This window comes from Dipodomys merriami, unplaced genomic scaffold, assembly GCF_024711535.1.
Source record: "Dipodomys merriami isolate MVZ:Mamm:240054 unplaced genomic scaffold, mDipMer1.0.p SCAF_13, whole genome shotgun sequence".
Classification (NCBI taxonomy): Eukaryota; Metazoa; Chordata; class Mammalia; order Rodentia; family Heteromyidae; genus Dipodomys; species Dipodomys merriami.
The window spans coordinates 13,367,534-13,390,445 of record NW_027202604.1 but is presented as its reverse complement, the minus strand read 5'-3'; the positions used below and the strand labels follow the sequence as shown (position 1 = coordinate 13,390,445).

The window sequence follows — 22,912 nt, the reverse complement described above, 5'->3', positions numbered from 1 at the left end:
GTAGAGTGCTTGCCTTGCATGCCTGAGGCCCTGGATCCGATTCCTCAGCACCACATAAGTAAAATGAAAAAAGCCAGAAGTGGCGCTGTGGCTCAAGTGGTAGAGCGCTAGCCTTGAGCTGAAGAGCTGAGGGACAGTGCCCAGGCCCAGAGTTCAGGCCCCACAACCGGACCCAAAAAAAAAAAAAAAAAGAAAGAAAAAAGAAAAATCATCTAGGGCACTGGTGGCTCATGCCTGTAATCCTAGCTACTCAGGAAGCTGAAATCTGAGAATCAAGCCAGCCTGGGCAGGAAAGTCTGTAAGACTTATTTCCACTAAGCCACTAGAAAACCGGAAGTGGCACTGTAGCTCAAAGCAGTAGAGCACTCACCTTGAGCTGAAGAGCGTAGGGACAGTGCCCAAGCCCAGAGTTCAAGCCCCATGACCGACCAAAAAAAAAGAAAAAGCAGCTAAAATTATCCTCGGGTATAATTTTAAACTTCTTCCCTCAAAGTGATATTACAAGATTAGCCTCAAGACCAAATATATAATTTTCTCAAATCCCACACCAAATACATAATTCTATCCTCTGCCAAGGTCTACAACTTTCCTTCATCATGAACAGATACTTAGTGGCTTTTTGAGCATATATAGGAATTGATTATATATCTCCTATTACTGTCCTGAAATCTTAAATCTACTACAATGTGGTCCAACCAACCAAGTAGACCATAGATTAGGAGCATCATATCTCCTAGAAATCTGTAAGAAATGGCAATTCTCAGAGTTCCTCCAGATCTTCTGCATTATAATTTTCCTGAGCCTTTCTGGAAATTCTGACACACACTAGATTGAGGAACATTGCCATAAATCAATTACTATAGCTGTAGGAAGTACTCAGGGGCAGTGCTCATCTACCCCCACTTTACTTTATTTATTTTTATTTTTGGGGGTCCGATCGTGAGGCCTGAACTCTGGGCCTGGGCGCTGTCCCTCAGCTCTTCAGCTCAAGGCTAGTGCTCTACCCCTTGAGCCACAGCGCCACTTCCGGCTTTTTTCTTTTTGCTTATGTGGTGCTGAGGAATCGAACCCAGGGCCTCATGCATGCAAGGCAAGCACTCAACCACTGAGCCACCTTCCCAGCCCTACCCCAACTTTAAAATCAACAAGTCCCCAGGAATCTAAACACTAGAGAAAGAGCTCCTGATTTTTGTTTTTAACACCAAGAGAAATTATGTAAAATACCTGTCACCACAATTACCTGGTATTTTATCAAAACATTTTTCCAAGGCTCTACTTAGTATGGAGAAGATAGCATCAGAAGATAAGCCTTTTGGAAGTGGCGCTGTAGCTCAAGTGGTAGAGCGCTCGCCTTGAGCTGAAGAGCTGAGGGACAGCGCCCAGGCCCAGAGTTCAAGCCCCATGACCAACAAAAAAAAAAAAAAAGAAGATAAGCCTTTTAATACTCTTTTGTATACTAGTTGAAAAATAGCTGAAATTGAATAGTTGAAAGTGAATTTAAACACAATTTGGTATATGGGATGATGGTATACTTATAAGTCTGGTACTCAGAAAACTGAGGAAGTAGAATAGAAATTTTAAGGCTAGTCAGTGTTACCTACCAAGACTGTTACAAATTTTTTTTAAGAAAGGCCTATCATTTTAGTGAGTTAAAGTAGTGTGAAGATTAGGCACTCTTGTCTATAACCCTAGCTACTTAGGAGGCTGAGATCCAAGGACTGCAGATCAAAGCCACCTTGGGCACAAAAGTCTATGAGACTTATCTTCAATAAAACTAAGAAAACCCTAGAAGTAACAGCTGTGGCTCAAGTAATAGAGCACTAGCCCTGAGCATAAAGGGACTCAAGGACTGCGCCCAGGCCTTGAGTTCAAGCCCCAATAGTGGCCAAAAAAAAAAAAAATAGTGTGTCATTTATCTTTACAATGTTTCATGAGATATAAAGTTTGCACTAGAAATCACAGCTATTAGCAAGCTGCTACATTTTTTTTCCTTTTTTTTTTTGGTCATGGGGCTTGAACTCTGGGCCTGGGCACTATCCCTCAGCTCTTCAGCTCAAGGCTAGAGCTCTACCACTTAAGCCAAGCATCACTTCCAGTTTTCTGAGTGGTTTATTGGAGATAAGATTCTCAAGGATTTTCCTGGCTTTGAAGTGCGATCCTCATATCTCAGCCTCCTGAGTAGCAAAGATTACAGGCGTGAGCCACCAACACCTGGTGCTGCTACATTCTTATATATGTCTCCACTGAGTATAGGATACAAAGAAAAATATTTTTGGGGGGAGTAGGGGGGTCAGTCGGTCATGGGACTTGAACTCTGGGCCTGGGCACTGTCCCTGAGCTCTTCAACTCAAGGTTAGCACTCTACCACTTGAGCCACAGTGCCACTTCTGACTTTTCTGTGTATGTGGTACTGAGGAATTGAACCCGGGCTTCCTGCATGATGGACAAGCACTCTACCACTAGGCCACATTCCCAGCTCCAGAAAAAACATTATTCTTAAACCTCAATAAAGTCCTAAAGTAGTATCTCATAGCTATTTGTCTTTTCTAAATTAGTGCCTCATGTACTAAATTCACAACTAACATCTCAGGAGGATAAGAGATAATGAAAGTGGGTACACTTTTCCTAAGGCCAATATTCTGAGTCCATTATATTCACAAGGTCTTCTGACTACCTCTGCTTAGCTAAACTTTTAGCATCATGTGTGGTGATACAAACCTGTAATCCCAAAACTTGAGAAGACTAAGGCAGGAAGGGGGCTCAAAAAAAAAAGAGGAGGATGAGGGGAAGAAGAGGAGAGAAATAAAGATCGGATAGGCAGCAGTCGTTCATGCTTGAACTCCTAGCCACTTGGAAGGGTAAGAACGGGATGATCATGGTTTGAGGCTAGCTTAGGCAGAAAAGACACAAAATCCCCTTCTCAATCCATAGCTGAGCACCATGCTGTACATCTATCATCTCAAACTATATGGAAGCTCAAATTTGAAGGATCATGGAAGGATCAGCCTGGGTAGAAAAGTACAAAAGATATGTCTCCAAGGAAGGGAAGCTGGAAGCAGGAGCATGTAACTGTGATTCCAGCAACAGGAAACCTATGACAGGAGAAGCAAAACTGAGGAACCAGCCTGGTGGGAAGCAAAACCCTATCTTCAAATAAATAGCCAGTGAAAACAGAGCTAGAGTTGTGGCTCCCCAGAATTGTGCCAATCTAGCAAAACTAAGACACTGAGTTAGAATCCCAAGGGCCACAAAATAAAAAAAACAAGCACTATTAAGATTGCTTAAGAACTGATTTAAAGCACTGGCTACATTAGAAATGACAAAATAATGGCATTTGCAGGGAAATGGATGGAGCTAGAAGGAATCATGTTGAGTGAGGTAAGCCAAGAGCAAAGAGACCAACAGTACATGGTCTCCCTGGTAAGTGGATGCTAAATCCAAAATGTTAGGAGATACAACAAAATTAACAGGACTTAAGAAACAAAGAACTCCCACTCATCTGGTCGAACCACTACTAAATACCCCATGCTGCTGATCACATGTATGGTGTATATGTGTACACCGTTATATGTTATAGACTGTGATAGACAATTTGCTCCAGGAAAGTTAGAATGAACTTGTGACTTTAAATGAGCATCATTATTCCACAATACTGTGAAATTTGGGAAATTATGTAATCACTTAATCACAATTAAAAAAAAAAAAAGAACCTAGGGGAAGGTAGGAAGGGAAGGGATGGTAGGGGGAAAACAATGAAGGGGGTAACAATGCTCAATAGGAAGTATACTCATTACCTTGCTCATGTAACTGTAACCCTCTGTATAGTATCTTTACAATAAAAAATAAATAAATAAATAAAACACTGGCTATATAATGAGAAGCAATGTAATTAATTACCAAAAAAAGTAAAAATTGCAACAGCTCCAAAATCACACCTAAGAAAAATTACTATACTACCAATTCAAATCAGAGCCAATTCATCTTAAAGAAGTAAACATACCACAGAATAAAAAATGACTCCCCTAGAAGCAGATACCTTCTCCTAGCAAACCTTCAACACTAGGTTAACTGTCTTTAACATCTACTTTTAGTACCAAACAAAGTGCTAGCAGGATGGCTAGCAACCTAAGAGGGTTAAATTTTAACTTCCTAGAACGTAACAAATTCCTACAGTGGCCGCTCCACCCAGTTAAAGACAAAGATGTAAAATTACAGGTCACTACTCACCTACCAGATGCCAACCATGAAATGATACAACTTCATGTCACACTTCATCCTTGTAAAAAGAATCCTATGAACTAGTTTCTACTGACCCATTTTGTAGATAGGCTGAGAGCTTAAGAGGATAGAGGTTAAGGAGCAGGGCCAGAGCTGAGAGTTATGGCTGTCTAAGCCAGAATACAAAGTGACACACACACACACACACACACACACACACACACACACACACACACACACACACACACACACACACACACACACACACACACACACACACACACACACACACACACACACACACACACACACACACACACCACACACCAGTGCTGAAGCTTGAACTCAGGGCCTCGGGCTCTCACTCAAGCCTCTCAACCTGGTGCCCTACCACTTAAGCCACACGTCCAGTTCTGGCTTTTTGCTGGTTAACTGAAGGTAAGAGAATCTCATATTTGTCTTTCCCAGGCTAGTTTTGAACTGTGGTCCTTAGAGCTCAGCCTCTTGAGTAGCTAGCATTATAGGCGTGAACCACCAATGCCCAGCTAGACTGTCATTCTTACTAAAAACCTAAGCAAGCAAGTCACTTGTCACCTTTTGTCCCTAATCCTTCTATAAAATGGGAAAGTCTTGTAGTTAGCATGACTGAAATGAAATGTTGTTCCTAATTAAAGAGTTTCCTGTAGTTTTTTTAATGATAAAGCAAGAAAGGTAAAATCCCCAAACCAGCAAGTCCCAACACCTCCAGAAACACAGAATGAACTTCAGAGGCCTGGAGCTAAAATTAGCTAAGGCAGAGTCTCTATTTTTAGTTCAAAGGGACTGTGGAGCAGGGCCAGTTCCCAGGATAGGGCTTACCCAGTAGTCAACTTCAGACAAACCAGAAGTCAATATGCACTTCATACTGCTGGAGAGCACTGCTGGAGGGGGAGGAGGGAACTCTGCCCCAGGTTTGCCCAAATTGCTGGAAAGGACATCTGATGTCAACTCATGACCATACTTTCTTGCCTTGTGATTCAGACAAAACAATTTATCACAGGTTTCATTTTCTCATCTGAGAGGATTTAATTCCTCTTTAACTCTGATAGGGTAGACCTAAAAGCACTAACTTTCCAACTGTCTCCGGGGACGGGGCTCACAGACCAGCTTGATCCCTTCTCTAAAAAGTCTACGTTAGGGGGCTGGGAAGTTAGCTCAGTGGTAGAAGCGCTTGCCTTGCAAGCCTGAGGCCCTGGGTTCGATTCCTCAGCACCACATAAGCAAAAGGAAAAAAGCCAGAAGTGGTGCTGTGGCTCAAGTGGTAGAGCGCTAGCCTTGAGCTGAAGAGCTGAGGGACAGCGCCCAGGCCCAGAGTTCAGGCCCCACGACTGGACCCAAAAAAAAAAAAAAAAAAAAGAAGTCTACGTTAATATATAAGTGGTATTTTACACAAAAGACTGAAATGCTGAGGATCACATAGAGGGCAGAGATCAAGATGGGCAAACACAGAGAAGGTGACAAGACCAAAGCAATTTTAAAGAATGCATAAATAATTAAACGTTGTACTATTTAGGAAACTGTATTTTAAAATGAGGTGACCATCTTTTCTAGCTCTTTTCTCTCTCTCTCTTTCCCAGCTCTCTCTTCTCTTTTCTAGCTCTTTCTTTCCCACCTCTCTTTCCCAGCTCTCTCTTCTCTTTTCTAGCTTTTTCTCAGTTCTTTCCCACCTCTTTCCCAGGTCTTTCCCAGCCGCGTGGAGGGCCAACATGGCCTACTGCCAGCCAGAACGATGAATAAACCTACCCCTTAACTGAATACCACGTGTGTGGTGCTGTTCTTACTCGGCTACCTCTTTTTAAAACCCTAACATAAATGGTGCCATGACTCGGATAAAGGCTTAAAGTCAGGATAGCTGGGATTCCTCTCCGGTTTTTTTTCCTCTTTTTTCTTGTTTGTTTTTCCTTTTTGCTCTGAGGAATATCCACAGTTCTGACAGCCTTTTGCAAACCGGTCTGTCTGCGGTGGACACAGCGCATCGATACCATTGCTGCCTTCACATCCACGTCCACACCACTTCTCTACTCTGGTGAGTGAAACTACTCTCTCCAGTTCTCTGTTGCTCAGTCTCTGTCCAGACGTGGAGCCATGCCAGAGAGCTCTACGGCCTTTAGCTGAAAGGCCGGTCACCTCTGAAGCCTAGGACACTTGGTTTTAGGGACTTGGGCATTTCTCTCTAGAGGGCTCTGGGGGAAGTCGAGACGCTGCTTCTGCCTGGTCAGCTCTCCTTCACTCACAAGACTGACTCTCCTACACATTTAATGGGGTGCTGCAAATCACGCCCGAGTGGTGAATCCCTTTTGAAATGCCTCCTGCACTCCCTGGAAAGCCAGAGAGCCTAATTTTATGCCATTCTCAGATGTAGACAGTTTTTGCCACTGCAATGGTAAATGGTCAGAAGTCTGTTTACTTTCAGGTTCTCTTTGCTCTCTCTCTCTCTGCCATTCATGTCCAACTTTCCCTATCTCTCCCTTTCTCTTTTCTACATTTTGACTTGTGCCCTGAAGAGTGTGACACAGGCTGGGTCCTGGGGACCCCCCTTTAGGTTCCCTCTCAAAGGCTAGCCAATGTAGGCTTGATCTATTTGTTCAGGATTTCTTTGCATTTTTTCAGAAATTCGCCATCTTGAATTCGCCATCTTGGCCACATGGTGGGTTAAGGGTTTGGCCCCATGTGACCCTTAACCTTCCACCAAGCTTACAACTCCATCCATCTATTCTAAGGTGCCTTGCTAACAAGTTGCTCTTTTCACAGGCCCTGGTAACTGAGGCCCAACCATCTGATGTGCTTTGTTAACAAAGATGTCTAAACATTGTTGTCAAAATTTTAGGTTTTGAGTTTTGCCTTTTTTGTTTTGTGTTGTGTATTCTACTGACTATGTGGTTCTAAAATACTGGGCATATCTGTGCTAAAATTCTCATCACATCTAATGAGTTTTGTCATTGCAGAATATTTGTTGGTCAATTCTTGATAAGAACCAGGTAAACTCTACTTATTCTACTTGATCTCCTTGTTGCTTTAATTGGAAATAAAGGGCTTTTGTGGCAAAGATTTCAGTTCAAAGCCAGCCCGGGCTGAAAAATCCCTAAGACTACATCTTCCAACTAACTGCAAAGAGCCAGGCTGGAACCATGGCTCAAGACTCTTATCTCTAACCAGCAAACACTGCAAGCGGTACTATAACTCAAAGTGGTAGAGTGCTAGCCTTGAGCAGAAGTGCTCAGGGAGGGCTGGGAAGGTGGCTCAGTGGTAGAACGCTTGCCTTGCATGCATGAGGCCCTGGGTTTGATTCCTCAGCACCACATAAGCAAAAAGAAAAAACCCGGAAGTGGTGCTGTGCCTCAAGTGGTAGAGCACTAGCCTTGAGCTGAAGAGCTGAGGGACAGCGCCCAAGCCCAGAGTTCAGGCCTCACGACCAAACCCCCCCCCCAAAAAAAAGAAGTGCTCAGGGATAGTGCCCAGGCCTTGAGTTCAATCCTCCTTGAATACTAACTGGGAAAAGCTATCCCAGCAACGAGCACCTAGACTCAGCCAGTCTGAGGAACAAGGGAACATGGAGAGGAGTAAGAGGAGATGATGTCACATCAGCAACTTTGTGCCTGCCCTTTCAAAACTAACCAGAGCTGGGAGGTCAGTAAAATTAAGAAGCCTGCCCATCCAATGTCTATACCTGTCCATCTATTAACTGAACAGAAATTTATATTCTTGCCTTTGTCACCTGACTTCTCTACCTAGTTGCCAAATGTCAGAAGTAGCTAAGGACATTTCTACCAACATTTTCAGCCCCAAGTCCTTCCTCTTGCCATTTATTTGCTCTCTACTATTTTTTTCCAGCCTCTCAATGCCTGAGATTTCTCCAGACTTCATCTAAGGACTCACGCCACCAAAGGACAGCTGCTGCTCGTTGCCTTCTCTGGGAGGGGACCAAATTCCAGCCTTTTACCCCTAATGTCGAAGCCCCTTGTCAGCAGGAAGTAGCCAGAGAATCCTCGCCCTATTTCATGATTATTAAAAGGCTATAAGGTCCGCTCCTGGATGGCGAGATGGCGAGAAGACTCCACCCTCCTCGCAGCAAAGTCTCCACCGAGTACCAGCGTTACCTAGGCAACTGGCACACCTGGAAGAGGTCATCCGCATCAGCTGAGGTCACATCTGAATTTGATGTGGCCACACCTTTCTCCACCCATACACTAGATAAGGCCTAGCCCAGGCCCAGACGCGCTCTTTTCTAGCTCTTTTCTCTCTCTTTTCCAGCTCTCTCTTCTCTTTTCTAGCTCTTTCTTTCCCACCTCTCTTTCCCAGATATCTCTTCAAGCAGGAAAGTCCTTGAAACTCTTTTTTCCAATAATCACCAGAAAATCAGAAGTTGATCTGTAGCTCAAAGTGGTAAAGCTCTAGCCTTGAGCAAAAAAAGCTCAGGAACAGCACCAATGCCCTGAGTTCCAGCACCCCCCCACACCAAAAAAAGAGGAGGGGGGTCTTAATTTGTAAAACAAATGTTTTTTCCATGTAAATTGCTAGAAAGCCAAGGCATAAGCTTACATCTAGAAATAAAGCAGCTCAACTAACATCAAGATGAGAGAATGAGAGAAAATGAAAGAGAAAAAATGAGAAGGGGGTAAGTGCTGGGATTAAGAGGCTCTTCACCCGCCCTTTTCCACCAGCTACAATCCTGAACAGATCTCCTTCAACCTCAACAACAGACCAACTGTGCATTTTTTTTTTAAGATGTAGGTTATCAGGAGGGTTGGGAAGCAAGTCTAATTGTGCATACACATTTCCCCTCCCATGCATCAATTACTGGGTAAGGGAGTTCCACTTTGGCCTATGCATCCGATGTACCCAGATCAAATTCACCCATTACACTCCTTCATTTCCTCTGCCCCCTTTCTAAATCAACTTCAACAAAATTCACTATTCGGTATTTTTCCTTCTTTTTCAAGTTTTAGCAAGGATTTCAGCATACCAGAATAAAGCAGGGAGAAATGGGGAGAAAGGGACAGCATTTCTGGCTGCCCGCCAAGAAAATGGGAGTAAAGGACTCCTGTTGTTCCATTTTCACACACATTTTTGTGCATTCACTTTTAAATGTTTTGTAGGCTAACATCTTTTACACAATAGTTCAGTTTATATTCTCCAAGAGAACTTCGTGGATTCAAATTCTTACTCCTACACTTACTGGGTTTTCTTGACTTCAATTAGCTCTTCATCTTTAAGATGTTAACAGTAGCACATTCACAGAATTAATGTGCCAGCTACATTTAAGGGAATACACTCAAGTGATATTGTGATTGTTATTCTGCCATCTTTATTCTGAAAGAGTTCAATCAGAATGGCTCAAATACAACACCCCTATTCTGTCTTCTTTATTTTTAATGTGTCATGTAGGCCTAGTGGCTGTAGCTTACCTCTGCATTGCCTTCAGAATACCCTAAGCCTCTAATTAATCATGCATCTTCCTACTTCCCTTTTGATTCTTCACATTATTTTGCTATTTCTACAACTGAAGATTTCTTTTTTTTTGGGGGGGGGGTCCGGTCGTAGGACCTGAACTCTGGGCCTGGGCACTCTCCCTCAGCTCTTCAGCTCAAGGCTAGCGCTCTACCACTTGAGCCACCTTCCCAGCCCCACAACTGAAGATTTCTCTGCCCTTATGTCCTTCCAGTTCTCTCCTCCATGTTTGGCAAGACACAATATACAAGTCTATAAACATAAGAACAGACTGTGTAGGAATATTTTCCTTTAATTTTATAATGTGAATTATAGCCATTCATTGTTCATAGAATGTACAATTAATGAACTTACACTTGAGGGACTTTGTTATACACAACCATAAATAAACAAATGTAGTCAGTTTCTCATCTGTGTTAGTCAGGGTGAAGTGCAGACACTGTGTCATGAATCATAGGGCAGTAAAATGAAGTTATCACTGACTAATGTGTGTCAAGTGATATTAAAGCTCGAGGAAAATGTCCTAGTCAATGCTTACAACACTGAAGTTAAAGGAAATGAAAATTCTTATCAAAGTATCCTCTGATTGATCGGTTGATAGATGGTGAAAATAGTTTAATAGGTGACAGCACAAACTTGGGATCAAAACAAACATGAGAAAATTCAGGAAGCCAGGTGCCAGTAGCTCAGACCTATAACCCTAGCTACTCTGGAGCCTGAGATTTGAGGATCAGAGCCATCCCAGGCAGACAAATACAAAAGACTCTTATCTTCAATTAGCCAGAAAAAAAAATTTTTTTTGAATGTGTTGGCTCAAGTGGTAAAGGGCCAGGGAGCCATGATTAAAAAAAAAAAATGGGAGCACAGTCCTGTATTCAAGCCCCAGTATTTGCACAGAAATAAAAGAAAAACATTCAAAAATTACAATAGCAAATTTCTACTCAAGTCAAGCAATTACTTGCACAATAGATATAACGTACTCAGAATACTTTACATGAAAAGGTCCTAGGTGACAGCAAGTTTACTATGAGTCAGCAAAGGTACATGCCAGAATTTAACTAAATAAATAATAAGTCTGCCAGAGAATTCATTTGCAGCAGGGTCCAAAACAAAAGAGGACAACTTGGAAGTTGGTAGTTGTCACTAGACTATTCACTTCTGTTATTTGCATCCCAAAGGGAAAAACAACGGATGGGGAATGCAAGCTGGGACCAATAGTTGGAACAGCAAACTGAACTGAAAGGATGAGGGAAGGAGTTGGCAAGTCGTCCATTGCTAGCCTCCAAAGTCAAGATTAACAGGCTCAAACCAGAAGAAAACCCACCAGAACCAAAGCACATCTGAAGTTCCAAAACCATGCCAAAGGCTGGATTAAAAGAGTCTGAAGCAAAAGCTTGCTAATCACTAAAGTTATTGCATTATTTTTAAAGACCTTCAAAGGCTCCTACTTGGGCCCATAGAAAACTTGATTTTTATCACCATTAATGGAAGATTCACAACACACTTGTTATGGGAGTATGATTTGTAGAGGTGTGCAAAATTTAAAAAAAAAAAAAAAAAAAAAAACCTCATTCGCTTCAGGTAAGGGCGATCGTTTTAGGGGCCAAGAACAGTGTGATACTGTGACAGTGTCGCTGGCAATGTAGTAAGAGATATAAACATCGAAAGAACAGGGTCAGAGAGCCACCGATTTTAAGTTCTTTAATGTAAATAAAGAATGACTGGCTGTATAAAAGTCTGGGAGTCACCTGTGACCACTTAACCAGTTTACAGGCTTACAGAAAAATCCCAGCCCGGGAGAGCCGAGGCGGCATCCCACCGGTGGGTGCTGTCCAGTCTCGCCCTAGTCCCGGTCGCCTCGGGGCTCCTGCGGGGATCCCCCCACGGGGTCTTCCTCGAGGAATCTCAACCTTCCCCCCAAACACCCGCACCGCTGCGAAGCTCCCGGGCCCCCCGGCCCCTCCGCAGGATCGGCTACGTGCGCGGCTGCGGTAGCCCGGGCGCCCGGGTCACGGCGGTCCGCGCAGTGCGGCGCGGTAATCCGCCGCGGAGCCTCAGGGATCCGCCGCGGGATCCTGGCGCGCACGCGCGCCGGCCTCCGCAGTGTGCAAGCCCGCGGGGGAGGAGGGAATCGCGGCGACGTCACGGCCCGGAGGGCCCCCCGAGGGGGCGGGGCTTCCCCGGGCTGCGGCGCTCCCCGGCGGCGCGCGCAGCCGCCCCCACGTGTCCCTGCGGCCCCGGGGAATGTGGGTCACCGAGCCGAGCGGCCTCACGTGTCCCCGCCCGCCGCCGCCGCCTCAGCCTCCATTATGTAATGCCGCGTCACGCGCCCGCCCAGCCAACCGGCGCCCGCGCGCCGCGGAACGTAAACACAGCGCGCACGTGGCTCGCGCGGCCGGGCCATGTGAGGGGGGGGCCGGGCCGGCCGCCGCCGGGCCGCGCTGCGGCGTCGCGGGCCGTCCGGAGGGCGGGCGCGGGGCAGCCCGGGGGGGGGGGCGACGGACCACCCGCCGGCGTCGGGCTCGCGGCGCGCAGCCGCCCACCGCCGGCCCCACGGCCGCCCCCCGCGCCGCCCCCCGCCGGCTCCGGACGCCCTCCTCCCCACCACCCGCCGCCCCCCCCCCCCGCCGCCGCCCGGCGCTTACCCGCATTCACCTCCATGGCGCCCTCCAGACGGGGGCCGAGGCCGCCCGCGCCCCGCAGACGGGCAGCGCCGCCGCCCCCTCAGCGCCGCGCCGCCCCGGGCCGCAGGCAGCGGGGGTCGCGGGCCCCCGTCATGAGTGGGGCGGGCGGGCGCCCGGGACCCAGGCCCCGAAGCGGAGGGCGGGTGCCCCCGGCGAGCGGGCGGACAGCGGCGTTCTTCGCGGGGTCCCTGACAACAAAAGCGGCGGCGCGGCGGCTTCCTGCAGCCAGCGCACCGCGGCGGCGAAGGCGGCTGACGGGGAGGGCAGCGACGGCCACGTGACCCGCGCACACCCCCTCCCTCCGCCCGCCTTCCCCCCCCCCCCACACACACACACACCACCCCCCCCCGCGGCCGGCCGCTGCGGCGACTCCGCCCTCCCCGCCGCGCTGGCCCGCCGCCCCGCCCCTCCGGGGCCCCGCCCCCTCGCCCGCGCTGGCCCCGCCCTCCGCCGCCTCCCAGTGTCCTGCCCCGCCTCCGCCGCCTCCTAGCTGACCTTCCCGCCTAAGGCCCTGGTCCTGCCCCGCCCCGCCCGGCCCTGTCCCGGCCGCCACCCAGTGACGCCCCCGGGTCACCTCAGTGATTGACAGGTCCACCTCGAGGCTCCTCCCGACTGACCGCTCCAAACTCTGGTCTCCGGGAACACCCACTTTTTCTCTCCATCTCTTTGGTGGTGGTGGTGGTTTTCCATCTCCTCTCATACCTTTCAATACTTGTGTTTTGATGATTTCCAAATTTCTATTTCAAAGGGAGACCTCTCTGAACTCTGTAGATTCCCGCATCCAGCCTGATAATACAGCCCTGCCTCTCAATGTAATAGTGTGCGCTTGCACCGATCAGGCACTGCAGGTTTGTGCATCTCACCTTGTACGTAAACTTTAGATCAAAAGAAAAATGTGCTGTGGTGAATTCAGGGGCAAGTGTTTTGAGTTCGACAACTCAAATGCACTCCAAAACATAAAGTGGGCACGAACGGATGCATAATAAGAGGCAAACGTTAGATGGTGGACGTTCACTGTAAAATTATTCCAGTTTGCTCTGAAATGTTTCGGTATAGAATGGGGAATGTGTCACATAAAAGACGTGTTACTTACACGTGCAGTACTTTCCTTCCCCAAGCCACCCACATCTGCGTATGGATACACAAGTTCCTTCACCATTATCAGTCCTTACTATTTTAGTGAATCCATCTGTTCTGGAAACCAGCAAATGTTAGGTTTCTAACTTCTCTCTCGTTGCCTTTTATGTATGCTCCAATCCATTAACAAATCTGAGCTATTCTACCTTCAAAATGTTTCCAGCTGGGGCGGGTCTTCAGAGTTTTGCCTTTACCCTCTGACAGCCAATTAGCATTGCCTCTTGCAAAGGAACTGGTTGGCTAATTGAAAACCTGTTCCTTGGGTCTCTTCTCCCCAGTGTGATGCTACCTTTAAAATGTAAATGAGTTCTGATTATTCTGTTTAAAACCTTCCAGTTGGCTTCCTAGGACGCTTTGAAAATGTCTGGTGGCTCACGCCTGTAATCCTAGCTACTCAGGAGGCTGAGATCTGAGGATCACGGTTCAAAGCCAGCCCGGGCAGGAGAGACAGTGAGACTCCTATCTCAAATAAACCACCAGAAAACCGGAAGTGGCGCTGTAGCTCAAGTGGTAGAGCGCTCGCCTTGAGCTGAAGAGCTGAAGGACAGCGCCCAGGCCCGGAGTTCAAGCCCCACGACCGACAAAAAAAAAAAAAAAAAAAAAAAAAAAAAAAAAAAGAAAATGTCCAGTCCCTTCCTCTAATCTGCCTGGACTCAAGGCACAATCTCTAAACATCTCTAAACTCAGTTCCCACATCCTGCAGCCAATGTGATTATGCCCCCTTGCATCTCAGTTTAAGGACCAGATGTATGTGCATATGTCAGAACCCACAAAACATGTACTGAAGATTTGTATATTTTGACTTGTATGTCGATTTTTAGATCCAAAAAAGTTCTCTTTCCTTCCCTATTTCAGGGCTTTATCCATAAACACGTGACACTAATTCAAGAGTTTCCCAGGCCATCTTTGTAGTTTGGTTTTTCATTTTCTGTATCAACCCCACTGTCTCTTTCTACACAGATAAAATGAAGTTAACGTGAACAGTCTGGAAGGAAGAAGTTTAGCAAATCATAAAAATGGAAAGCACTCTGATACTAACTATATGACCTCTCTGTAAAGACAAAACTGGTGACAGAAAAAAGATCAGTGGTTGCTAGGTGTTAGAAGAGACTACACAGCACAGAGGATTTTGGGGGATGAGCATAGAAATTATACCATAAGTAATGCTGAATACATGGGTGTATATCTTGACCAAAACCCACAGAATATCCAGTCCCAGGGGCAGCAAATGTTAGTGTTAACTATGGGCTTTGAGTGATAAGGACGTGTCAGTGCAGATTCATAGATGATAACAAAATGTACCACTGTGCAGCAGGATTTTGAAAGTGAAGAAAGTTGTGCATTTGTGGTGACAGGGGGTAGGGAGGAACTCTTAAATACTCACCATTCAGTTCTGTGAACTGAAAATTTCTAAAAAGTAAAATCTATTTTAAAATATGTGTCCACCACCTACATTTGAAAAGAATCTAAAAATCACACTATGATACCTTCTCATCAATGATAAAGTATATAAAATCTACGTTGGGGGTGGTAAAAAGGGTAAAAGAATGAATGTGGCTGTCTTTCAACAATAGATTGTTGACATGTATGAAAATAGAACAAATGGAACCTGTTGACATCGTATTAAGAAAAGGGAAGGGCTGGGAAGGTGGCTCAGTGGTAGAGCACTTGCCTTGCATGCCTGGGGCCCTGGGTTCGATTCCTCAGCACCACATAAGCAAAAAGAAAAAAGCCGGAAGTGGCGCTGTGGCTCAAGTGGTAGAGCGCTAGCCTTGAGCTGAAGAGCTGAGGGACAGCGCCCAGACCCAGAGTACAGGCCTCACGACCGGACCCCCCCCAAAAATAAAGAAAAGAAAAGGGAAGACTAGAGGAGAATCATGGGAGAGATTAATTGGAATATATTGTAGTTTGGTTTTCTATTTTCTGTATCAACCCCACTATCTCCTACACAGATAAAATGAAGTTAATATGAAGGCTGGAAGGCAGACTGGGTAGAAAGTTTACAGTGAAATCCCCCCCCCCCAAGTAGCTAATATATGCTAATAAAAATAGTTTGGAAGGATGTTTGTAGAGAAAGGGAGAGAGAGAGAGAGATTTATATCAGGCTTCTAGTGTGGCTCAAGTGGTAGAGTATCTACCTAGCAAAGTAGATGAGTTTAAACTCTAGTAGCGCAAAAAGCTAAAAATAAAATAAAATCTATGTCTGTGAGCTTCAGGGTTTGTTTGCTTGCTTGCTTTAGATGGTACTTCATTGACTTTTCTTTCCATGGATGACTTCAAACCTCAATCCTCCTGGTCTCAGCCCAAGTGGCTAGAAATATAGGCATTGAGACATATGCACCCAGCTGAGCCTGGAAGGTTTTAAAGACTACTTCCATCTGGGCACCAATGCCTCATACCTGTAATCCTAGCTACTCAAGAAGTGGAGATCTGAGAATCCAGGTTCTAAGCCAGCCCAGGTAGAAAACTCTGTAAGACTCTTATCTCCAATTAATCACCAAAAAGCCAGAAGTGGAGCTGTGGCTCAAGTTGTAGAGCACTAATCTTGAGGGAAAATAAAGCTCAGGAACAGCACCCAGACCCTGAATTCAAGCCCCAGGACTGACAAAAGGAAGGAAGGAACACTGCCTCCATTTCATGAGGCTACATTGACTCTCAGAGGACGTAGGTTAGGGTTAGGGTTAGGGTTAGGGTTAGGGTTAGGGTTAGGGTTAGCTGAAAAGCTGAGGGACAGCACCCAAGCCCAGAGTTCAAGCCCCACGACCGGATCCAAAAAAATTATTGAAGACCATAAAGTGCTGCTTCTGTAGGCTCTATCATTTCCTACCTATTAGAAACAAAAACAGGAATGTTGAAGACACATGCACAAACATGTTTTAACAAGAGTGATGTCATTAAAGGTCAATGGTTTTGACAGATTGTTCTGACACATGAAATAGCAGCTGCTATCATAACATTTGTGACTTTATTATATCTTCTTTGCCCTTTACATTATGGGGCAGAGACATTATGCAAAACATGGAACTAAAATTAGTTACTTCAGCTTCCTTTAGTGTACAAAATTTTTCATAGGGGCCGCTGATGAGAAGTTTGCTGATGCAGTATCATGGAAAAATGATCAGCCTGTGTGGGTTGATCAGTGGCCCCTAACTCAAGAGCAGATACAGGCTGTAAAACAATTGATAAATGAGCAATTACAGAAAGGACATTTAGAGGAATCCAATGGCCCTTGGAATATTCCAGTTTTTGTAATTAAAAAGAAATCTGGGAAATGGAGGTTGTTATAAGACCTCAGAGCCATTAATAACACCATGTATGACATGGGGGCTCTTCAGCCAGGACTTCCATCTCCTGTGGCTATTCCTAAAGGATATTATATAATAGTCATTGATTTGCAGGATTGCTTTTTTACAATAAAATTGGATCCTAATGATTCTCAAAGATCTGCATTTAGTGTGCCCTCATGTAATTTGAAAAGGCCCTGGCAGAGATATCAGTGGAAGGTCTTGCCACAAGGCATGAAAAATTCTCCTACATTGTGTAAAAAAAATTTTTTTTTTTTTGGGTCCAGTCGTGGGGCCTGAACTCTGGGCCTGGGTGCTGTCCCTCAGCTCTTTAGCTCAAGGCTAGCACTCTACCACTTGAGCCACAGTGCCACTTCTGGCTTTTTTCTTTTTGCTTATGTGGTGCTGAGGAATCGAACCCAGGGCCTCAGGCATGCAAGGCAAGTGCTCTACCATTGAGCCACCTTCCCAGCCCTACATTGTGTAAAAATTTTGTGGAAGAATTTTCTAATGCTTATATTCATTATATGGACGATATTTTAATAGCTGCTGAAAGTAAACATTTAACAGAACAAATTTTAAAACATATGATTGAACAATTAACCAACTTTTTTCACTTATTGCTCCAGATAAAATTCAGCATAATAAACCTTTAAATTATTTAGGAAAAATAATACATGATGATTACATCATGTCACAAAAAATAAGTATTAGGCTAGATAAAATAAAAACATTAAATGATTTTCAAAAATTACTAGGAAATATAAATTGGGTTAGACCCTACTTAAAAATTACCACAGGATCCGGAAATTATGTAATTACTTAATCACAATCAAAAAAAAAAAAAAAAAAGAACTTCGGGGAAGGGAGGGAGGGAGGGGATGGTAGGGGGAAAACAATGGAGGGGGTAACAATGTTCAAGAGGAAGTGTACTCATTACCTCACTCATGTAACTGTAACCCTCTGTATAGTATCTTTACAATAAAAAATTTAAAAAAAAAATTACCACAGGAGAATTACACCCGTTGTTTGGAGCCCTAAAAGGGGATTCTAATCCTAAATCTAAGAGACAATTGACTCCAATAATGTTAGAAAAAAATTTCATTGGTGGAAGAAAAGTTACCACAAGCAAAAATGGTCCAATTGGACTATAATAAAGAATGGGATTTTGTAATATTAAAGTCATCTTATATTCCTACTGGATGTTTGTGGCAAGATGGAGTCCTGGAATGGCTTCACTTGCCTCACACTCAAACAAGAATGGTAGCTTCTTATGTATATTTGTGCAGTCAACTCATTGTCAAGGCTAGGAGTAGGTCCCAAGAGTTATTTGGGAAAGAAATGCATAATATAATTATACCTTATAATAAACAATTAAAAATATTATTACAGAATGATCAAGCCTCAGAAGTGATACACCATCAAGTTGTTGCATTATTGGCTATAAGGAAGCCACACACAGCCACAACCAGATTTAAGAGTAAAGAATATAGATCTCCTTTTTCATGAAAAGGAAGGTCAAGGCTGTATTTTAAATACCATGTGAGACAGAATATATTGCTGATGCTATAGTTGTTTGGGGACAGTGTTAAAGACTCATGCACATCTGCAGTCCACCCTAATTTGAGGACCACATTGTGGTGTTAAAGCTTTAGAGGATGTACTTCTCAAAGTGAACATTTTCACTTCCTTCACCTGGCAGCCTTGCCTAACCATTACTATAAGGAAAAAGAAAGGAAGGAGAGCCAGGTAAGAAATGAGTGCTCAAAAAAGCCTCTACTTCGTACTTTATACAGTGATTCTGCTCTTTTTTGCTTGTTTCCAGTGTTAGACATCAAACCAGTAAAGCACTCAGCCATTCATCTGATCTATACCCCCAGTCTCTCCCTCCCTCTCTCCCTCCCTCCCTCCCTCCCTCTCTCTTTCTTTCTTTTCTTTCTTTCTTTCCTTTCTTTTCTTTTCTTTTCTTTTCTTTTTTCTTTTCTTTCTTTCTCTCTCTCTCCTTTCTTTCTTTCTTTCTTTCTTTCTTTCTTTCTTTCTTTCTTTCTTTCTTTCTTTCTTTCTTTCTTTCTTTCTTTCTTTCTTTCTTTCATGCTGGGGATTGAACTGAGACCTTCAGCATGCTAACAGTCAATGTACCAGTGAGGTACCTCCCCAGCCCTTGTTTTTTTTTGTTTTGTTTTGTTTTTGTTTTTTGTTTTGAGATGGGTTCTTCCTATGCAGTTCATACTGGCCAGGAATTCAAGATCGTTCTGCTTTGGCCTCCTGAGTGCTGTGATTGTAGACATGAACCACCATACCAGGCTTTTATTCTGTTTTGTAGTTTATTTATTTATTTGTACAGCTGAAAGTCAGTAAAATGGCATCTCAGATACAAACTCAATCTTTTTTTTCTATTCTAAGTCTTTCACTGTCCATTCTCAGTAATATCTCTCCCTTTTTTTTTGGTCAGTCGTGGGGTTTGAACTCTGGGCCTGGGCACTCACTGTCCCTCAGCTCTTCAGCTCAAGGCTAGTGATTTACCACTTGAGCCACAGCACCACTTCCAGCTTTTTCTGCTTATGTGGTGCTGAGTAATCAAACCAAGGGCCTTATGCATGCAAGGCAAGCACTCTACCACTGAGCCACCTTCCTAGCCCTCTCAGTAATATCTTATGCTTTGGAATAGGATTGCTCATTCAGAGATGACTTGAAAAGGAAAAGGGGTTATGTCCACATGTAATTAGTGCATAAAAAACCAAGACACAGTCAAAACCATAGCACTAGATGTTCCATTAAATAGAGTAAAAAATATAACAGGGCTAGGAATGTGGCTTAGTGGTAGAGTACTTAGCTAGCTGAGGTTTAAAGATCGTGGTTCCAAGCCAGTCTCACCAGACAGATCTGATAGACCCTTCAGTCAATCACCAAAAAAAAAAAAAAAAAAAAAGACAGAAATGCAGGTATGGCTCAAGTGGTAGGGAACTAGCCTAGAACAGAAAAAGCCAGGCAAGAATTAAGGTTGCAGGTGGAATTGAGGATGTTAATCAAGTGATGTTAAAGAGGTCCATGTAATCTCACAACTCCTCCAAATTTGGAAGAGGGAGGAAAAGGTCAGTGTCAGCATAAACCAGCCTGAGAAAGGCAGAGTCAGCTGTTGCAGGCCTTGAAACAGAAGGAGACCAGGAGCCTAGGAGTTCCAGCTCCTGTAAGACACTGTAAAAGTTAGCTGGGTACCAGTGGCTAACACCTGCAATCCTAGCTATTTAGAAGGCTGAGAACTGAGGATCACAGTTTAAAGCCAGCCCAGGCAGGGAAGTCCGTGAGACACTTATCCCCAATAAACTAACAAAATGTTGGAAGTAGGGCTCAAATGGTAGAGCTCTAGCCTTGAGCACAAAAGCCCAGGGACATCACCTATGCCCTGAGTTCAAGTCCAGCACCAGCACACACACACACAAATAAGTAAAAAGTAAATGAATAAATAAATAAATAAATAAGAAAAAAACTAAAATCTCAAGAAGGCACACAACTATGTCCATGCCATGATTTTAACTCAGTAAGATTCCATTCAGACTTCTGACCACCTACATTTAGCTAATGTAGCAGCAATAGAGAATGTATAGAGACACAACAAAGTCACACAAATAAACTAGAGAAGAAGCAAAGCTCACAGCTCAGTTTATAGAAAACATTAAGCAGAAGAGAATTCCAACCTGAGTACTGACTTCACATAGGCCATTGTTGTTTGTTTACTACATTAAAAACAAACCCAAGGCTCACCCCTAAAATCCTAGCTTCAGAAGGCTGAGATCTGAGGATAAGGGTTCAATCACCCCAGACAGGAAAGTCTGTTGGACTCCAATTAACCTCCAGAAAACAGGAAGTAGAGCTGAGGTTCAAAATGATAGATCCCTAACCTTGAGCAAAAATTGCTGAAGGACAGGACCAAGGGTCTTAGTTGAAGTTCCAGGACTGAAAAAAACAACAAAAACAAAAACAAAAACCTAGAGAACTAAGAAATCTTTAAGGTCACCATCAAGGTACCAAGGAAAAGGAGGAGGAGGTGAACTAGAATGTGGGGGGACAGGGGGAGGGGAGGGAGATCCTGTTAAGCCATACCCACAGCTTTACCTTGTCATTCTGTTAGAATTTAAAAATATTTTACTGCATTGATCCTTTCTACACATTTTGAGGGAAAACAATCTACTAGATAATAATAAGTCTGTGATTTTTATCTAAAAAGTATTTTTTTTTTGTACAAGAAAGCTAAAAGAATAGATGCTTTTGATTAGAGGAGGGGGCGCTTTTTCTAAAGATGGACAACAGGCCCAGCTGTGAACAATCACCGTTGTAGTTTCCGTTAATTCTGGCAGAATCCGTCTGTGTAGGTCAACCTGATTCCTTTCTTTTGCTTTATAAATTGAGCTGAAATAGTTCCTGCTGACCTAGGAGTGCTGGCTGCATGCCCAGAAGTGCCACCCCTGCAGGCACTGTATAATGAGACAATCCAAAGGGCTGAGCTCAGCATAAATACAAGTTCAAGCTGGGACTTCCATTTTTGACACATTTGCAGTATGAAAGCAAAATCTGCCAAGGGAACTGCAATAGATATTATTCAAAAGAACTGAAAAATCACTTTAATCATTCAAAGATACAAGGCACATACATCAGGACAACCTGTCCCAACTTGCCTGAAATATAAGCCTCGTAAACCCATGACAATACATACTGATACAATTCAGTGAATTGTTTGGCTTTGGTTTATTGCCATGATTTCTTTGAGGATGAAGAAAGGTAAGATGTCCAGGTTTTCTTTGCAAGGAAAAAGAACCGAAGTTTCTACATATAAGGGATGAAAGAATGGGCAAGTGATAAACCTACCCCCATTTCTTTTAGACATTTTAGACATTTCTTTGTGTCATTATTTTTGTACAGGTAATGGGGCTTGAACTCAGGGCCCGAATACTGTTGTCCCTTAGCTTTTTCACTCAAGGCTAGTGTGCTCCACAACTCTATTTCCAGCTTCTTGCTAGTTAATTAGAGATAAGTGTCAGACTTTCTTGCTTGGGCTAGCTTTAAACCAAGATCTTCAGATCTTAGCCTTCTGAGTACCTAGGATTACAGACATGAGCCACAGGTGCTCAGCTGATATCATTATGAAAGACCCCAGACTCCTGTGATACTTTTGTCAACAGGAGGGCGCCCCAGAAACCAAGACTCCAAACCAGTAGATGCAACAAGCAAGAGGAGTTTATTCAGCGTTTGCGCAAATGGTCTCTCTGCCTCCGCAAGGGAGAGAGCCCTAAGCAAGGGAGAAAGCCCTGAGCAGCGGTTACAAGGCATTCTTTAAAGGCAAAACCCACAAGATTAGCATATAATACCAGGTGTCCCCCGGATTGGCCCGTTTAAACGTCACTATGTACTCCAGCAATCTTTACTAAGAGGGGAAGTTTATAACACTCTTTGTAAAAACCATTGGCGCAGGTGATTTAAAGAAGGTAGTCACTCTGGGAGGTAAGGGTTAGGGGAGTTCACATAGTTACAGGCTTGTGATTGATTAACATTTGGCCTAGTTTGCTGGACTTGCCAGGTGGTCCTTATCTTGGGTCCCATTCTTGGGTCCCATTTGGCCACTTGGGGAATTTACTTGTTTGTTCTTTATCTACGACCACAGACCTTGTCCCAGGGCCGGCATCTGGACTCCGAGACATTTTTTACTCAATTCCTTATTTCCAGAAAGGGGGTAGGGGGGGATTAGTGCTAGCGCAAGCAAGTTTACAAAAGCGAAATCAGCAGTTAGCAATTGTAAAATGTATTCTAATTTTTAATCTTTCAATTATTTGATTTCTAATTTTTGAGATTTTTAATTTTTGATATTTCTCTTAAGCGTCTATAAGCTTTACATAATAAGCTTTATATAATATTTAGATTAAAGTACATGTATTTGGGTTCTGGAGTTATATTTCAGTGGTGTAGCATGTGCTTGGCATGTCTGAGATTTTTGATTCAAGCCTCATAAATAAGTACATAATATAAATTTTATTTATTTATCTATTGGCAGTGCTTGGGCTCAAACCCAGGGCCTCATGCATCCTAAATAAATGCTCTGCCACTGAATTG

At 44.1% G+C, this 22,912-nt stretch overlaps 1 protein-coding gene across 1 annotated transcript in view; it reads right to left on the bottom strand.

Annotated features, from left to right (window-relative positions):
• The window catches only part of Nr1d2 (nuclear receptor subfamily 1 group D member 2), a 44,260-nt gene extending 31,635 nt beyond the window's left edge, over window positions 1-12,625 (bottom strand). The window contains exon 1 of the mRNA XM_070018697.1: window positions 12,351-12,625. Within this exon, the coding sequence (XP_069874798.1) occupies window positions 12,351-12,366 (16 nt within the window). The 5' untranslated portion in view covers window positions 12,367-12,625. The remainder of the gene's footprint in view (window positions 1-12,350) is intronic.
• Window positions 12,626-22,912: the final 10,287 nt, after the last annotated feature.